This window comes from Bombus pyrosoma, linkage group LG9 (assembly GCF_014825855.1).
Source record: "Bombus pyrosoma isolate SC7728 linkage group LG9, ASM1482585v1, whole genome shotgun sequence".
Lineage (NCBI taxonomy): Eukaryota > Metazoa > Arthropoda > Insecta > Hymenoptera > Apidae > Bombus > Bombus pyrosoma.
Window position 1 is genome coordinate 9,762,659 of NC_057778.1, and position 20,113 is coordinate 9,782,771.

The window sequence follows — 20,113 nt, forward strand, 5'->3', positions numbered from 1 at the left end:
TGCAAATGGGATGGATACCCATACCTGCCGACGTGACAACGTGTAAGACGGCGTACCGCGACGCGACGCTTCCTTTCCAGGATTGTCTTTGCCCGGATTAGGGTTAATGGATGCTTCTGCGATCGATCATTTGGTCGTTTGAAATAATTTCGTGATTCAGTGCCGAGAGAAGAATGGAAGATCGTCGCGGTCGTTTCTTTCATGCCTGATCCTAAGCCTGATCGTTGGAGATAATCTGATAGTTTGAAATCGTTTTGAGATATAATATCGAAATACGAGTAGAAGATTCTTAGATGGTTTGATTACACTCAGTTGTACAGTTGTTTCGTGGTGATTTTTGCAAGAGAAGGGGGAGAATAGCTTGACGAGGTGTTGAGAAAGATCGAACTATCAACGTACTTAAATCATTTCCATCGCTCGTTTTTTAAATTACACTGTACGCTCTAAACGATTAGAACGGTGGTAGATGGCGTATCGCAGTCGGATTTCGCGGCACAATATCGTCGGTATCGCCGGGTTTTTCACCAGCAGTAATAACAGCAGGAATAAAAGAGCAGCCGGTAGAACGCATAAACGCATAAAACAGTGCGCGAGCGAAAGGTAAAGTTTGAAAGGCAAATTTATACACGCTTTTTGCTTTTGATCTTATCAATGATTACGTAGCGTCGATTTCGAAAAATGTTCAACCGCCCAGGTCCGTTCGCTTTTTGATCAAACGCATTTCTATCTCTCTTCCGCTCTCGTTTCGTATTTTACTTTCGTCACGCCGTTTATTCACCCCGCAGCGATTTCGCTGGATAGCTGAAATTTTCATGCGAACTAAGGCTTGGACAACACGGTGGCCAACGTCATTTTTTAAAGTACATCCGAAGACAAAGGCGTTTCTTCGTTTCTCGGGAGGAAAGCTCTCGTATTTTGTTTGTAATTTTCTAGGCGAGTATAAAAGTATGGTTAAACAGTAATAAAAAAGGGAGTAGTTTATTTGTGGATAAGCACTCTATTTTATTCGCCTACGTCAATATTTAACACTTTGATACTGGGTATTCGAATACACCATACAGCAAATATTATACACGCATGCGTGTATCTATAACCTGCTACGATTAAAACGTGAAATTGTAAGAGCCAGCACAGCAGAATGGTGCGGAAGTTTCTATGTATAAGAGAACGTCAAGAATAATTAACACTGAAAATTGTAACAGAAAATATTTAAAGTACAAAATGGAAAATTATCAGTATCTTACAGCACATATAGAGACTTTTTCACCATTTTACGTGTATTGCAAAAAGTAGTTTCTCTCTTTTTTACATACTACATATTATTTATTTACATATTATTTACATATTATCAAATATATATTTAATAAATATATATTTACATATTACCAAAAAGTAATTATCTAGTTTCATTTAAGATAGTCGAAACTTTCATCTTCACTTTGATAGAAGCACCGTAATATCCGATTGCTCCAACTGCAAATAAAACGGTCCCATAAACAAAAGGGTATAAACGTCGAGGCGGTAGCGTTAATCTACGGCGCAACTAAAATATTTATCGGTGAATAAATTTGTTCGTCGTCGCCGGGAGCAAACATCGAAGTTACTTATGGTGTAATGAATCACGGTTAATACCTGCTGCGCGTTCTCCTTGGCGAGTCGGCAAACTTTACGAAGCAGTTAGCACAGTACAGGCGTACAGTGTGCGCTACACTCGCCTGGGATCGTGTTCGATTATCCAGATCCAGATCCAGCGATCTTAGAATTTAATTTTGAAGAAGTCTGTGGTATTTGACAAAAGTTATTTCCTTCTAAATAATTTCTAAATAGGCCAAGACGATAATTAATAAATTGGACTCAATTTTCTATTCTATTTGAATTTTAAATTTCTATTGGAAGATTAAAAATCTCTTTGTTTTTAGCTGTATAAATAGAAAACGGAGACTCGTAAATTTCAATGTCGCACTGTAGCGACCACGTACAAAAAGCAGAAACGATACCGTGTCGATTATTTTCTGTCATCGGACTATTATTTTTTAAATTAGTTTCTGTTTATCAACACGAAGAGCCTATACTTAGTGTCCTAGTCTTGTAACTATAAACGTAGCTATAAAATTCATGCGAGATTCCAAGGTTTGCAATGTTTCAAGGTCTAAGAGAGCGAAGATTTTCAAGCGGTTCGAGGAGCACAGATCGTTCCTTGTCGAAAGTAGAACCGTTCATTGGCCGTAGCACGAGGCTCTTGTCCAAATACTGAGTCACTGTGACAACAACGGATCACCACTACGATTCTCATCGTCGTGAACGGGGTCGAAGGCTCAGCTGATTGCTCCGTATCACTCAGGGGATGAGGGTTTGTTTATTAATACCTCGAAGATGCAACGCTTCCCCTATTTCCACATACGAATCGCGTGAATCCGGCGACCTAATTTTGCGCCCCCTAATCGTTCCCACGATTTTGTCGAAATTCCTGAAATCACCCTTCGCAACGATATCGCGTCTAACGTAGATCTTTGTCTCATTTTAGTGCGAACGAAACATTATTTTCATAGGATAATATTCAAATTAGAAATGACATAAGGCGCATGAGCGTAGGTTGATCGAGTCAGAACGAGCCGTAAAGAAAACGAAAGTTTGAAGTGGAAGTAAATTGTTTGAGATATAAAAAACGAATACAAGCAAATAGTACAGAATAGGTTTATCGAGATTCTCGAGAGAATAAAACAAGACTATCTAAAATATGAATTATTTGAAATAAATAAAAATTCTTTCAGCAAATTACCACTTAAATCAAACCCTTTCTAAGAGTTAGCAGCAGATTAAAAACAACGTCGAGCATCTTTGTACTCGTTCATAAAGATGTAACGTCCCTTTTCGTTCGTAGAATCCATGGTAGGTGCGATTAAACATGCCATAGAGAAACAAGTCCTTACAAGCAAATCCACCATCGTCCCGCTAACCTTGAAGAAACATTTCCACCCTTCGAACACGAAAAGTTCCACCATCTGTTGTCTCAGCGAAGACACTCGATGTCGCGCGAAGTATCAAAAATTAAGACGCATTCTTAGAGGCGAAAGGGAAAACAAGGTGGAGTGTTTGCATGGAACGGTTGGAAAGGGATGCGCAAGGGAGGGCCGCTTTGCATGGCATTAGCACCTATATTATTGTAAGCCGACGCGCATAATTCTCCAGGCTGCAAGATGGCCGACAATTTCGCGCACACCCCTCTTTCCGGGGATCTCGAATTAATTTAATATCGTTACACCCTTTTACCATCCCCCTTCCCTACACCTTTTCGTCCGGCTCTCTTTTGTCGGATATTTACACGATACGGCAATGATAAAACTGCGCCTGGACATGTCATGCAACCTGTTAATCGGCCGACGCTGCAAATCGAATATAAATATGTTTATAGGCGCGTATTTGTATTTTTGCGCGAGTCGACAGGTTGCAATTACACCGATTAATAAACAGAGAGTAAAAAATAATATCGGAGCCAAGTCACTGGCGCGTGATTGTTTCACGATGCGTTTGTGATTTTTGGAATTTTTCCCTGGCGAAACGTGCGCGTGTTCGCGAATATTATACAGGATAAGTTGTGGTAATTTTGTCAGCGTGATTGTGCAAGGAAATTAGTGGCTTTTGGAACTCAGCTTTTTCCAGAAGTAAATTAACGATAACAAAGCTTGATATTTTTTACTCCGTAGGCTTATGCGCAACTACCGACACAGATTTTCCATTACCAAACGAATATTTGATCTATTACCGCCGCGATAATTTTAGTGCTTCTCGAGACTTAACTTTTGGCAGCTGCTGAACTAGATGAATTCTAATCAGGTGTTAAAAATTCAAAACATGATATTATTTCAAGCTGTACTTGCTTGTTCAAGGTAGACCCGAAGAAGCGAAACGCAATGCTCACAGAAAAACGTTGTCGCGTGAGTACAACTCGTAACACGATTGTCTTCCGAGAAATCAAAACCGCGATATTAACGTATTATTACATACCAAGAGACAATTCCGTCAAGAACAAAATTGTGTATCTTTGACCGGTTGAAAAGAATTGTACGTTAAGCGGTCAAAACCTTCATCCCCCTTCCATGACAAAAAGAAAAAAAAAAAGGAAGAAAAACTGCAAATTTCACGAGATACTCGAACGAAAAGACGGGAGAAGCATTGGACAGAATCACCGAATAATATCGAGCACACGGGGCTCAAAGCGAGTGGCATCGAATCGATCGTGGCGTTTGAAAGGGAGCCGGATCGAACGGGCAATCGACGAACCGGCCCATCGATGTCGCGGTCGAGCATTACGTTTTTCCTGGCCGGATGTAAATGCAGGCAATATCGCGATGTTGGCGCCAATGGTCGACGCTCGAGTGACTGGTGCTGATTGATGTTGCCGTGTTTGGTCAGAGGGTTGTTTCTCCGCTCCGCAGCAGCCCCCAGCGGACCCAATAAGCACCTCACGCATACACGCGTGCCTGCTCTCCGGTCCACCTACGCCTAACTTAGCCGAAGGAAGCGGAGCCATTGTTTACACGAGTCGCAGTGGCCGTCTGTCGCGATACTACGAGCTCAGCCATCCCCGAACGCTCGCTCCTCCGACTCCCATGGGGAGGAACTAGCTTTAAACCATCCCTTTTCAAACCCTCTCCTGCAGAGAACAACGACGTCGATTTATCGAACTTCAATTGTGACCAGCTTTAAATCAATCCTCATTTTTACATCTCAGTGCCTGTTGTTGTTCGCATTGCTTTTGCCGTTGCGTGGATAACTCCAAGGGTTGTTCAGGGTAAATGGGTGCTTATGGGTTTATGAGAAATTTAAATATGTAGAGATGAAATGCTTAAAGGATAAAGAAAATTCTTAGATGGGTTTCATTTCTTCAGTTGAGCTGTTATACATTCGCATAAACGTTCTTAAGATAGTACTAATCGTAGTTTTGGAGATGTTAACCATCAACTCGTGTAATGCGGGTCTCATTCGTGTTTTGATTTTCCTATTAGGGCGTTATGTTTCTCGTTGCATCTGATACAGCGCGAGAGAAATTCCTCGATCGAAGATTTTCCCTTTGCGATCGTAGGAAAATGAACCATAATTTCAGAGGCATGACATTAGAGACAAAGACACACTCCGTACCGAAGATTATGCAGAACAGTCGTTGGTACTTCTAATTACCACGGGGGTGCGGGAACTTCTCACGATATTTTTTCCATCGACGTGAAAGAAAGGGGTTTGCACTAGGGGTTGGTCAAGTGGAAGCACGGTAGCAATGGAATAAACAGGCCTACCAATGTCACCAACAAAGCTGTTTTCAATTAAAATTTTCCTCCGCAAAATTCTGCGTGCGTCCTCGTCTTTGATTCAGACGCCTCTAAAACGAAGGTGTACCATTTAAACACTCGCATACAATTTTCAACGCGACAAAATGTTCCATCTCTCCGCAAGAACCTTCGAAATTTTTGCTCTTGCAGCGCCTGTAATTAAACAGAGATCGTCCCGTGTGGGCGTTTCGTCGAGTCTAATCCGACAATCATCGCGATGAAATAAAACGCGCAGCGCGCCAAAACGCGGAGAGATAAAATCGAGTTAAAATCGCGTTCGCCAGTCAGCAAGTTGGGACGTTGGAAATGAAACTCGCTGCCTCCCTCCTGAAAATGCATTAATTATACGAATGCGGACGTGAATCGCGATGCTGGAATATTTCAATCTACTTAAAAAGCCATCCGTTTGAAAGTAATTATCGCGATGAAATTAAAATGTCAACCGTGGTGCAACGGTGTACACGAATATGTGTGTTTGAGCGAGCGCGCCCGCGCGCCAGCGAGTTCGTATCGTATGTTTGTGTTGTGTGATCGGCGGCGTGCTGTTTACCTGCAAATCTAACTAATCTAAATGGTAATGTGACAGAATTACGATAGCACCCACTCCTCTCTCCTCTCACTCTGACTCGCGGCCGAGCTTTTTCTCTTCCTCCGCCTCCGCCCCCTGTTCCGTCCCTCTTGCGCCCGCATTTCGCCGCAGCACGACGACAACGTCATCGTTGTCCCATTACCAGCGCGCTTTTAATGAATTTTCAACCAACAACACCGGCGAAAGCTCGCCATTTTAAAACGTTTATCGCGCAACGCGATCATTCGTGCTTTCGGCTGTTATCGAAATTTCTGAGCGGCTTTTCGAAGGTGCTGGGACATAGACACACTCTCGCACAATTGGGAAATTCAGTATCGTTTAGAAAATGTTATAAGTTGGAGATTTTAAGTTGCCTCTGTCAATATTTCGATGATAGAGTAGCTCTCGCTAAGTATGAAATGCCTGATAGATATCGAAGACTACATGAAGAAAGACTCGATGAGCTATATTTGTTGATTTTTATATCACTTGGTAGCTAAAACAGGGTATTTTAATGTTTTTTGATCGAAGAGAGCGTGCTTTTAATTATATTCATAGAAATATAAAATTGTATATCCACAGTTTATATAGATAATATGATATAGATAACAGGCAACTAGTTTCTTTGAATAAGCGATCGATCCTTGTTCAAATAGAGTTCAAATCAAAAGACAGCATATTAACTATCAACAATATCAAATACCGAATATATAGAATTTTCACTGCCATAAAATTCAACTAAATCGCCTTAGTACCCGCGATTAATCGATATTTCATAACAGCAGTCTTAAAAGCATCTAACAAAAGTTGCCAAGTATTACGAACACATAGTAACAAAAAGACAAAGTAGTCAAGAAATAACTACAAAGATATTCCTTTGCCAGTATCAAACGAAGCAAGTTAAGTTCCTTAAACAAGAATCTGTAGAAAGAAGCTCCTTGCTATTGGTTACAGTTTAACGAGCGCGTATCACGAGACACGTGTTTCGAGACACGGCGTATTTTTCTTTGACAAGCATCGTAGAGCCCTTAAACGACGTTCTCGCGGCGTTTCGAGGGCATTCTATTTCTATTCCGGAGAGTAAATGAAGTCACTTTACAGGTACGACGGAAGCGGCGAACGAACGAGGTCGCAACGAGAAACGCCTCGTCTCACCCTCCTTTCGCCTCTCCTAGTCTTTTCGACGGTGATGTTCCGGGGTAGGTTGGGCCCCGCTGCTTCGAAGAATGCGACGCGCATCAGGAACCGCAGCCAATTTCAATATTTGAGGAAACTCGGCTGACAGGAGTTCCGCAAAATTTGCAGGTAAAAGGCGAAAATGTCCGTGGTGATTTAACGAGCCCTTTAAGGCACTCTCAAAAAGGACTCTGTTGACAGCCAAACAAACTATTCGGAATAACAGGTTAAACTCTCCCGCGCACGATAACGTCTACACATGAATATTGAGAGGCGAGAGACACGTGGAGATGTTACCCTCTGCGGCTTCTTTTTTTTTTCTCCTCCTTCTCTACTCCTCTTTGCATCCCAGTCGTCCCTTTTTCCTTTTCGTCACGGACTAATGCTCGCTTCTACTCGGATAAAAGAGATAAAAATAGCGGGAAATTTTGGTGGGGAAATTTCTACGTCGATGCGAATCCTTCTGGGCACGTTTTTTTCATTTCAGGTACGCTACTAGTCACAAATTTCGAATTATCTTTTTTTCATTCGAATAATAGAATCGTTAAAAGAAAGATGTAATTTACGTTCCTTTACACGATGTTCAAGTACCATACAGTAATCTTTTAACGAGTTTCTACGCAATACTTAACAGAGTCCACGGTATTGATACTATATTTCAAAGACTTCATTACACACCTGTTTTATTAAAGCCAATGTTTATAACTATCAAGTGACTCGTTAACAGAAGTGTACTTAGTAAACACATACAATTAACGAAGCAACGCCATAAAGGTTAGTGCGTATAATATCCGCTGACTTACGGATACAGATATTCCTAGTATCTCTTCTTTCAACTAGCCCAATATTCTTTCTTAATCTTAAGACTCTGAATAAGAAAAATGGGAGAAACGTGCTAAAACACGTTACTCTTATTACCGATCTCCGCAAAGACGTTCGAGCAGAGCGTCCGTAGGTTCTTTGAATGGGCTTGAACGCGAGCATATGGGGGTGGAGCTGCGGGTTCAGCGATCGACCGCGTGAAATCGACCACCTCGTGCACCGCCATCCCACGGGCAGCATCCACCATCCAGCATCCAGCATCCAACGTCCACGTTCCGCTCCCACCCTCGTCGCTTCCGCCATCCACCCTCGTGCTCGTTGTATTATCGTACGACCGCACGGGCTAGCCCCTACATCGTCAACATGTCCGGGACAAGCAGCGGTGTGTGCGCGGGCGCGCGCTCTCCGCTCGTTTTCACACATATCCATCTACATGTATGTATATAATATAGATATATAGATATATATATATAGGTATATACGTGCATGTGTATACATACATACGTACATCTGCATACATATATAGAAATACGTATGTAGGTGATAGTCGCGTGGTACATTGAGACAGTCATGGTCGACGATGTACAGTCGGTGGTGCGTCCGTGTATGACGTGATTAAACCGGCCTCCACCACTCACTCCCTCCCTCTGGTATCGCTTTCCACCCCCGACAACTGCCGGCGACCAACATGGCCGCCGCTAATTAGCGCCTAATTATTATTTATTGCATCGGACGCGACCCGGTATATGTCGACACCAGCGACAGTCGCGACACACCGCGTAATATAACTGCCACTACGCTCGTCTCTAATCGTCTTTCTCTCTCTCTCTCACCCCCTGTTTTTCACTCTGTGCTCGTCGTTGCCTCGGGCGCGAAGCCAATTGTGCTACGTTACGATCCGCATACGCCCGAAATCAATCTGGCTTGTCGCAGTGGCTTCCACGATAGTTTTCCCGTGGATCGGCGCTGCTTGAACTGATGCTTTTTGATGAACACGGTAGAACCGTGGGGGTTGGTCGAGCAGGGTGCAGGATGTTGCATCGAATGCGAATGAATTTATCGTTAGGGTCCGTGGTAAATCTACGGATGAGGCGAGGAGCTAAAGAAAAGTTTGATGTATGTTCGTAGCGATTTGATTAGGTTTGAACGTCGATATCCGCAGCTATGATCACGCGTAGATCTTTGGACAACTAGCGATCATTATCTTCCTGCCAGTTTTGCGCTTTCGAGATAATATTTCAGCTCCTGATATTCTTTGCGTTTCGTTGTCTAATTATAATGGATATTTAATTCGATAATTTGAGACCAACGTTGTGTCATGTTCATAGTTACAGAAACGTAGTATAGGGATGATTAGAAATAACCTTACAATTCTTAAACCTCTTTCGACCACTCTCCTGTATAAAAGCTTACAAAGATCAACCCTCAAATTACATTCGTTGATCAAACTCACAAAACGAATACTCTCGTACGTACCTATTATCAAAATCGACGCGAATCGATGCACGGAAACTGGCTGAAAGGTCGGTTATCTGAATGAGAACGATAACGAGGGAGATGGCAGAGTTTTTCTGCCGCGGAATAATCCAGAAGAGGCCGCGATATTCAGCGAGAAGAAGGGGTGACGAAGGGAGTCGTAGTCGAGTTGCGGCCGGATCGGTCGAGTTAAGTCGGGTCAGGTCGAGTCGAGCAGAGGTACCAACAGGGCGGTCGCAAATATTGGTATTTGGCAAAGACTATCCTTGATCCGTGTCTCTCTTTCTCTTTCTCCGCGCCTCCTTGTCACCGCACCCCCTTATCCTCGTGCATTCTCTCACTTGTCGTCACCCTCTTTCCATCGATGTCTCTTCTATCGTTCCTCCGTTTCCGGATCCGGGCTCACCCCGTTGTCCGGCCATCTTCTCAAGTTCGAAAGGGGTGCGAATGCCAGTTTTTCTTTCGAATCGTGATCAATGATCGGGAAAGTGGTCGTTAGAGCACTCTGTTCGGACTGTTTGAGCAAGTTTGATGGACTTGTAGAATAACAAACGTAGTTCTCAAGAGATATGCATTGGTTAGTTTCGGGTGTTGCAGCTTTTCGAAAGGAATTAACCTTTTTTGATACTATTTTTTGGTAATATTCTTTGATAGTTTGGATTTGCCGGTAGTTTGGATTTACGGATGAATTATATTATAACTCTGGCTGGAATTTGTACAGATTACGATGAACTTTGGACGCGGTAGATTACAGTTTATCAAAGTTTGAAACTCTGGGAAACTTTGATATAACGGAATTGGTGGAAGCAGGTTTAAGCAACAAGTAATATTCAATTGTTTATTGAACTTTGTGTCGAAATAAATAATTGACGATATACTTCTCAATTAAAACAATAAAACAATTTACTTCGCTTAATTCCAAAATCACGAATCCACTTACTAACTAATTTACTAACATCGCTATTATACTCAAACTTTTGATATTATTGAATTAACCAATATTTATTTAATGGTTAAATGTTCTCATTCCGACTATCGCTTATGATCCAATGATACCAAATTACGATTAAAATTTTTCACATTTATGAAACGAAGCCCAACTTCCGAATACATATCGGTAAGCACACGCGTCTCTAACGCAGAGTCTACGTTTGCGGTTTGCGTGCGAGTCCGTCTACAAGAAACAGGTTGCATTGCTCAAGCGTGCATTGTACGTCGAGAGAGCTGGAGAATAATAAACGCGGAGTGGCTGGTAGCTTGTATCTGTTCGCGCGATCGACACCGGGCAAAGCGATATTTTTTCCAGACGATCGAGCAACAATCGGCTTCCGCTTCCCGTTTGGATTTTCACGCGAAAACGATCGGACATGGCTCCGCTTGCTCTAATATTTACTTCATGGAACTGTAAAAATGGCGACCCGAATGTTACATGTTAAAAATCTGTCGCACGCGAGCGGCGATCTGCTAAACGCCAACGCGATGCTTCGATTCACGGCCTGCAGCTATCCTCGTGTAAATAATCCTCATATTTTTTTTTTGCTTTCTCCCTCCCCCCTTTTTTTATTTTTCACGGGAGATATGATGAAATTTAAAGGTCTGTTTGGTGTGTAGTGGGAATTTGTAAGCTGGAAAGGGATAAAGGTGAATTGGAAGGATCTGCGCGCTAGTGTGATTCGTTTCTGAACAGGATTTTTGAATTTACAAAATTCTGGAATCTGCAAAAGAGCGTGACGAACGACGCTGGATAATAGCAATTATTTTTCTGTTAGCTATAAAAGTATGAAGTTTCCAGTCGGTTATTACAATAATTTATCGCGAAGACGAATATGCCATAAGATTTGTAGCCCGACGTTTTTATCGAGTCTTGCTTTAGATAGTGGATTTTGGTTATCACGTACGATTATTAAACGATATTTAAGAAGAATTCCCACAAGCACACCTCGTCCTCAATTGCTTAAACGCAACCATGGCCCTTCACGAGCGCTGATGTTTGCTCAGTCAGGAACGCTATCGCATTCTCATGACGGAAAATCCACCAGATAGTCTTCTTCTTAGTCTCGCTGATGCGCGTGAATACCGCTGCGCCCTTCTTCGACTTAAAGCTCCGTTCACACGCAAATTGTCATTTAATAAATTCACGATCTTTATAACATTTCTAAAGAATATATTACAGACGAACGTTATGAAAATATAGCATATCCTTAAAATATAAAATACAGAAAATTCTTTAACAAAAGATCGAGGAGATCGAGGAAACCTCTGAAATACATTGATATCGACGAATCATTGGAAATATCGAAAGTAAAATTTTCCAAAATATAAAACATTTCCAAAATAGTTAAACTAAATCCATTGAATCACTCTCTGAAGCTTCTAAATATATTACGCGGAGTTCACTGAGAAAAAAGTTGCATAAAAAGTTGCAAAGTTGCAAAGTATAGTTTCTTGTTAATAGAAGTATGTACGTGTAATATATAGAATTTAATCGCTGAAATCATCTCCAGAAAGCAAAAGAATTTTTTCATTGCACTGAGTTTCTCAAATCATTCTTGAAAAATACCAAATGTATTGCGTAGAGCGTACAAAATAGAAGATTGCAGTGAACAAACACCGGAAACAATTCGTGAACGTCGACAGGAAGTTCTTCGCAGACGTTTCGTCCGATCTTCTGTGAACGTAGCTTAACGGCCGGTAGAAGGGAGGGAGTTCGGTGTGGCAGAACAGCGATACAGCCAGGGTACACAGAGAAAGCAGCACGGTGCAAAGCAAACGCGCGACTACCAAGGCTAATCTCAAAAATGATAACGCGGAGATAACGTCGGCCCAGATGTCAGACGTTGCTCGCCACAAGAAACGCGTTGTTACCGTGTTCGCGTTATCCGTTTCACGTTCCTAACCATGAAATTTCAACATCTACGGCAACTTGCGGAAGGGCTATGCTCGTTCGAGTACCTGCTCCCATGAAATATCACTTACCGTTTTCGTGGTTTCCGAGTTACTGATAATTTTGTAAAATTTTCGAAATTTTTGGTAAGTCGACATAAAATCCGGCTTGTCCACTTCGTTTCAAGATACTGACCTATATAAATATTGTTAGATATCCCGGGACGGAGTCGAAGCCATATCGATCAATCCTATAAATGAGAAAATAAAGAAGAAGGTGGCGAGTGTTGAACAATTTTTTAAATCTTCTTGGAATTTACGATTGCTTATGTATTGCGAACTGACGAAAGTAAAAATAATTTGAGGAGTTATACGATAGAAATTACGTGTCTGGGTGATGAAATCGAGAAATTTATAAGAACTGGAGTCGATCAATTTGGTTCTGCGTTTCAAAAAACAGATGCTTCTAGAAATACGAAGATGAAAGATAGACTCGACGAAAATACAATCAACTTGGTCCTAATACATTGAATATTTGCAGCTTCTTGCCACGATATCAAATTCTTCTCGCGTGACACGTTTAACGCTAGAACTACCGATAGTTAACACGAACCTATTTCTACCAAAATCAGTCAAAATGGTCTTCAAAAAATGCGTAAAATATTTTTATATTTATTGATTCATTACTTTCTTACAGAAGGAATTCCATGTTATGTAGCACATTTTTGGTGTTATTAATCTATCTGGGACCATGATCCCTAAACGAGGGTTGGCACATTTATAAAATTGTAAAAGCAGTCATTTTGGCTGCCGTGGTATTTCTAGTATTAAACATGATCCAAACGATGCCATGAAAATTGTTCAAATAATTCCCAATGTGTCCAAATTTACGAAATCTGTCCTCGAATGTGATCAATCCGTCGCCTATTCTCCAGTCACATTAAACATTATCGGCTAATAGATATGATATAACTAACTGTTCTATGTTTACATTGGACTAACGAGGCACGACTAAAACTGGAAACGAATGGAGGAAAGCAAGAGATGGTAATATATCACGCTTGACGCCAATAGGACGGCCCCCTTCTACGTAACAATAAACCTTCTAATTAGCTCGACACGAAACGACGCAAGGTCTGCGCGTCTTTGTGTTGGCCAACCCTCGACGAACACTTAGCCTCGCACGAGCCCTCGTCACACGTATGGAATCGTTCTATCGGGCCGATTATATCGACGTTTAGGATCGACCACCTCTTTGTACCAACCCTCCACTTTTGTTTTCGCGAAACCGTTTTGCTCGCTGATACACAGGAGGGGCGAGATTCTTCTGTTATCGTCGAAATCGAATGGTATCGAGTGCGTACTGAATTCGGGTCGTGTGATCGTGCGAGTTCACGTTATTAACGTGTCAGGCTATGGTCAAAGCGAACGCGTTTTCTGACGAACTAATGTTCATTTCGACAAGTACGTGAAAAGAATCAAATTTATGTATATACAGTGGCTACAAAAGTTATTGGCGCGTATTCTTATTTTCTTTATCACCGATGCGTTTTTCCATCGGTTCTATCTATCGTTCTCGCAGTATCACAAATTTAACACGCAAGTTTTTCAAGTTGCTTTCATATTGGAGCGAAATGACGAATTACATTACACAATTGAATCTGATTTAAAAGTAGAATGTCGTACATTTTCTAATTGATCCCTGAATATATTATTACATATATTGATACATTAGGATTATTCGCGTATAGTAATTAGAGTCGTTAAAAGGACACAAAGGGCGCGCGTCCTTTATCGGTAAAAACGGTACTTCCGTGAGAAACCGGAAGTGAATCCTCCGCATTTCGCGTGGTGACACGTGTCGAGAGGCGCGGCGAGTGGTCCCGGTCTATTGAAAAATCGAGTCGGAACGTGAAACACCTGCGACACGCGTCCTTTTCCGTCCGGGACGCATATTAAACAGACCTTATTGTCGCAAGGTGTGTCGAAAACGATGGAACAAAGATTCCAAAACTGGTGGTTTGCCGTAAAGAACGAGCAGAGTCTTCTAAATGGTGCTTGATTGTCGAACAATAAAAGTTAGAGGGAGTTCGAATAGAAAAAGTGACGCTTTTCTTCTTTTTCTGCCATTTCAAATATATTTCCTTCGCTCCTTCACAGACAATGAAACCAGATGTTATTCGAATAGGTTTTCAAAAAATATTCAAATAATAGTTACAAAATGTAAATCATAAAATTAGTTAGTGAAACGAGTACGAGTGTACAGGAAGGAAAACTAAAGGAAGGAATAGTCCTTCCTTTGGTAACTAGTTTTCAAGAACACCGCTGAAACTAATTTCAGTATAATGTTACCTCGAAGAATTCGTCCCTTTTTTGTACTCCAATATCTCTGATTACCTGTAAAACCTGCGATTACCGTACAGTTTAGTCGCAAATGGCCGACAGATTGCACGTAACTGAACATATGGTTGTCATCCGCAGTTTTACAAGCACACCTTGTCGCCCTTTGGGTTTTGACCCTCAACAGGGATTCATCTATTAGTCCATGCGCAATCTTTGAACAATAGACCAGGTAACCAACTACACGTTCGCTTATTCAACAATCTGCTGGTACTTGTACAATAAATACCATAAATCAGCCTTGGAATACTAATTGAAAAATTAAATTACGTGGCTAGTAGGTAGATTAAGCTTATGGAAAAAATTTACTAAAATATATCTCCTGTAATAAAATATACCTCCGTCAAAAGGAAGCTACAAGAAATGAATAATACCGAAGGTTTTTAATGCCTCCTAATTTTATGATCAGAGACTGAATATATCTTTCCAGTGTAGCTTTCATTCTAATATCCTTGTTATCCACAAATCTATATTTAGTAGTTCTGACGTTGGAAATTGCAACACCTTGCAACCCAGTATCTGGGAATAGCAACTACAAATCCATCCTAATCGTTGCTTCGGTAACAAGTGCTGCCAACTTGGAAGACGTCTCAAACGATTCGTTCGGCCGATCCTACGCGATTTTCATGGTATATCCGGCTTGGTTTTGCGCAATATTTTTACCAGACTATCCTTCTAATGGAAACTCGTTGGAAAATCTCCGGTCAGTCTTCGAGACCGAGCCTTTGAGGGATCGAAGGTACGTAGTGGCTGTATCTAATCGATGAACGGTCAGCGGAACCCTGAAATGTTCCGAAGATACGAGGCTCTACCTATTTTCGATCATTTCACTAGAAAGATTACGAGTTCACGAGTCGGTCGCTGCGTTTGAACCAGTTTCGCCTAACAGGATCTGAATTCTGACGACGGATGGTGGATTTCATGGGAACGGATTTTGATCGACCTTAGATTCTGAGATTTTTTTCTTTGGAGGGGTTGGTTTCTTTTGCTGGGAGTTTGTAGGTGGAGATTTTTCGTATTGAAAAGTGACCGATGAGTGAGGAAGCGTAGCTGTCGATGGTGGTATTACGAGGATCGAAAATTGATCCAATTTGCGATGTAGAGAAACAATTATAGTTCAGAGCACTAAAAGTCTGTAATTGTTGCAACTGGAACAACAATTGGAACAACGATAGTTTGCTACGATTATAATTTAATGTATTAGAAGTTTTCGCTAATTGTATTTCCCAGTGATAGAAATCGGGAATACTTTTTAGTAATAGCAATAATAATTTACAATTCTATACAAATACAATTCTATAGTGTAATTATAATTCTGTAGCAGAGTATTCACAATGTAATTATGTTAATTAATATTCCGATTTATAATTGTCATATTAGCACACTTGGCAACAACTGTGATTCAAGTGAATAGAAAACGATTAAAGGTCATAGGAATTTTATTGCAAGTCAAAAATACAATTTTCTGTAATAAAATAGTTTCAAATACAATAAAATTCAGAAATTGGTACTAATCACTAGATGTAAAAGAAAAATCGGAGCAAAAAGTTATTCAAATATGCTTGAAGAACGTTTCTATGAAACATAACTAAAAAGCTAAAAAAGTTGATAGCTAATTAAATCTTCTTCACTTTGGACAGTGGCTCCTCAGCCAAGTTTCTCCTGTTCGGTGTCCACGATTTCGGCAAATTTGGCGGTGGTATCGATCGTTTTTGATTGCGGCTTTTATTTCTCGTGTTGTTCGATCGTTGTCTCGACTTCGTCCTCTTCTTAACACCCCGAACTTTATTTTTCCCTCGACTCCTGTTCCTGCGAGATGAAGTCTCGCGTCTGCCGGTATTAACTTTTGCATTGTGCAGATCGAATCTGTGCTCGTTGAAAGAAAACGACGCAAGATGAATCTCCTGATAGTAAAATTTCTATGTTTGAGAAGCAACAAAATATTTAATAATTTCTAAGCGATCTTAGAATCGATATAAAACCTTATATCTGAACAATAAACGAAACGGATAATTCTTAAGATTTCAATTCTTCACAACAATTATCCAGAATAAAATTTCCTATGTTTCCCTATGTTTTATATTTTCCAAAAGAATCAAGCAGAGAGTAACGTTTTTTAAATATAAATTTACATAATTTTGCAAGGAAGGTTGGTTTCTACCAATAGATTTATTCGTCGTTTCGATTAAAAAAATGTTACAATCACCTAAATCTGTTATTCTTCTTGGCGATGATGCCAAAATCGACGCCACGACGAAGCGCCACGGCTACCTGCTTCCGAAGTGCCTTTCCGGCCAAGATGTCGTGCTTGGCACTGATCTGCTCGACGATCTCCTTCTCGGTGAAACCGTCTGGCGGTTGTTCGCTCCTCAGCAGATCGTAGACGAGGATCGACTTCCGTACCATCTTGATCTCCTAGTTCTTGGTTTCGTTAATGGGTGAACCGGTCACCAGAATTCGCCAGAAGGAAACATAGGGAATCACACGAGAATAAGTCAAGCCAACATCGTTCTCCGGAAGTTGGTCCCTTATCACGCGATTATTTCAGAGATTTTCGTTGTATCGCTGGATATTCGCGTCTGCGTTCATTTGGTCTGGATCGTTTTTGTTTCGCTATCGATTTTATTAATTTTTGATAAATTGCGAAATTATCGCGAATATTTCACTCGTAATAGTCTACAAGGGTGAAAAATAAGAGAAAACTTGACGAGAATCGTCTTTATTATCAACCGCTGAATTTTATATTGGAAAGTTAATTTGTTGAGTTAATAGGTTGAGTCTGAAATATTCAAGAACAGCGTAGCTCTTGGTTCTTTGATTACAGACAATTAAAAAGATAGGACGTGATAGGAATAATATAATTTCTAAATCAAGCAGCATATAAAATGTTTACAGAAGCCAGCTCGTTCAAATTAAGCTACATTTGTATATTTTTTTTCCAGGTTTAATTTTGATCTTACGCTTCGACAAAGAGGAAACTAATAAAACATTGTGTTTCATCGTATCTGCCAGAAATTGCATTTTGAAATCACGTTTACTTTTTACAAGCCGCCCCGGCTCGCTGTGTGTTCTGCTTGCTCTAGTATTTGCGCTCGCCGCATTTATTGCATCCCCGACGCGTGGAACTAACTAAACGGCGTGTTCAGAACGTGCAAATTAAACTCGTTCCACACACCACACAGAATTCAGTCATTCGCGTTCTACTTCGAACGGCCTTGAAAGATTTTCCATTCATTTTTGTGTGATTTCGAAATTCCGTTTGGACGATGACGATGTGCAAACATTCCGACTATTCTGCCCTAATTTAAAAGAAAATCTTCTGCAAACCTCCAAAGTGCAAATCTTCGCCTGTACCAAAAGATCGTATGTCCTTCTCATTACCAGACCTCAAAATCAAAGCTGCTTCGTTCGACTTTCGATAATTCGCTGAGAGATCTGTCCTTTTCTTCCTTTGCTTCCCAACTCGAAACTTCCCCAACGATAATATTTCCAAATTCCCAATATTCTGTCACTCGGCCGCTCATTTTCTAAAGAAAAAATTGCTTCAAAACCTTGAGGACCTCAACTACCCTCGTTGTTGCCTCGAAGCCCAAAACCAACTACCTCGTTCGGTCTTCAAAAACTCGTCGAAGAGACTCAGCCGCTCGTCTTAGTCGCTTTTTCCTTCGATTTCGCGAAGTTGGTATCGAAGTCGCGACCATCCCAGGGCACAACTCGGTTACACCTGAGCTCTTCGGTATCCGCGGCGAAGGATTCCGTGGCGGAGCTGGATGTTTGCCAAGAGGGACCCGGCTGTTGGAGGGTTTAGAAGGAGCGGCTGGCTTTGAGGATAGCTCCCGAAGGATGACAAGAGGGGATCGGAGGGTGTGGGTGGTTGGTTGGTTGGTTGGTACGTTGGCGCTTAGAAAGAGGGAACACGGCTGGATGGCCAGCGACTCTGATTTCCGTCGGGAATTTCGCCCTATCCGACGCAACCAGGCGAAACCGCCTTTAATCATTCGATTGCCGCCGCTTAGAGTCGTTTCTCGGCCAGAACCGATATCTAACCACCCGCCATATTTACCCAGTAGCATCTGCTGGACCAGACGTTTCTCCTTGGCGCACGGTTAATTAATTTGCCGTTTTTCTTAGCGTTTCGTCGTGGATAATCTTCGCATCAGGTAAGACCAAGCGATGTTTAACACGCCGCATGTAAATTTTGTTTTCCATCGATAGTCGAATTTCGTATTCTACCTTCGTTTTTCATCTGTATCGCTTTAAAATCTTCGTATCGATCACGTATTGATCGCGACGAATATTTGTTCGAAATATATTACTTGGTGCTTCAAAGCAATTTTTCAGCATTTTATTTCAACGTTTGAGGGGGTCTCGGTTGGATCAAAGGAAGTTTTGCAGAGAGAAAAATTGGAATGTTAAAAAAGAAGCATTGCGCTTCTCTTGTAGAGAAAGGAGGTGGTTCTGTCTGGTGTTTGGATTCTTAAACGAAATTGGAGCAGAATTGTAGCGTCCACTCTTATTTCATGCTGTAGTATAGGAAACAGAAATTGGCTTTCGCTGTGTTCTTCATTACGTGACAGCTAAATTTGGACTACAACGAGTGAAACGGACATGGACCAAACAGTGTGCCCCGAAATCGCCAAGTGTACACCGTGTTCTACATTCTGAAATCAACGTAAATCCAAATCCAATTATAGTCCTTCTCCAGCCATTCTGCTAAACAAACCTCGTGTGTCTCCCTAATTTTCTCGACGTTCTACCGCACTCTTTTACCTCGATCAAGAGAAGATCAGTAAAATAATAATTCATTCTTTCTTACGAACATCCACCAGGCATTGAATAAAGAATCTTTCATTTTAATTTTGTTAATTAAACTTCGTCAGTTTTGCTTATTTTCACTTAAAAAAAAAAAAAAAAAGAGAGAGAGACCATTACCATATAATAATTCATCTTCGTTAGAAAGCTTCGCAAGAGATTCTTTAAAAAATCTTCCCGTTTAATTGGACTATCTAACTTCCTCGGTCTTTCAATTGTCCTTCTGCCAAATTCCTCAAATTTGACCTTTCTATTCAATGGACGAGATTTCTAACGTATAAGGATTCATCTTTCTTATAAATTTTCACGAGACAAGGAACCGAACCAGACGTCTCTCACTTTAATTTTCTTAACCAAACTTCATTAGTTCTTCAATTTCTTTCTCGTTGTTTCGAAATTCCAAATATTTCGAATATTCTACGGCGTTTAAATTGCAAGAAAATTCTTGAAAATTCCACTTGAATTAAAACCACAATTTCCCTTCTCGTCCACCTCGAATTCTATACGTTTCGACGTTCCAATCTTCAGATTCTCGTTCGGACCAAAAAATCGACGATGGTCGTTCCTTGTTACAAACTCCACACCATAAAATATTCCGCCAAACAAAGACTATCAATCGACCGATAGAAAGGAGCCTCGTAAATCCGGCTCG

At 41.0% G+C, this 20,113-nt stretch overlaps 1 protein-coding gene and 1 long non-coding RNA gene across 2 annotated transcripts in view; one reads left to right on the top strand and one right to left on the bottom strand.

Annotated features, from left to right (window-relative positions):
* LOC122570817 overlaps window positions 1–20,113 on the top strand; it is a 188,620-nt gene that overhangs the window by 38,675 nt on the left and 129,832 nt on the right. The window contains exon 2 of the long non-coding RNA XR_006317903.1: window positions 6,994–7,197. This is a non-coding gene — a long non-coding RNA (uncharacterized LOC122570817). The remainder of the gene's footprint in view (window positions 1–6,993; window positions 7,198–20,113) is intronic.
* LOC122570814 lies at window positions 16,266–17,055 on the bottom strand. The gene is made up of 2 exons (XM_043733670.1): window positions 16,856–17,055; window positions 16,266–16,515 (listed from the first exon to the last, which is right to left on the bottom strand). Exons 1-2 carry the CDS (start codon window positions 17,053–17,055, stop codon window positions 16,266–16,268), a joined length of 450 nt encoding a protein of 149 aa, XP_043589605.1.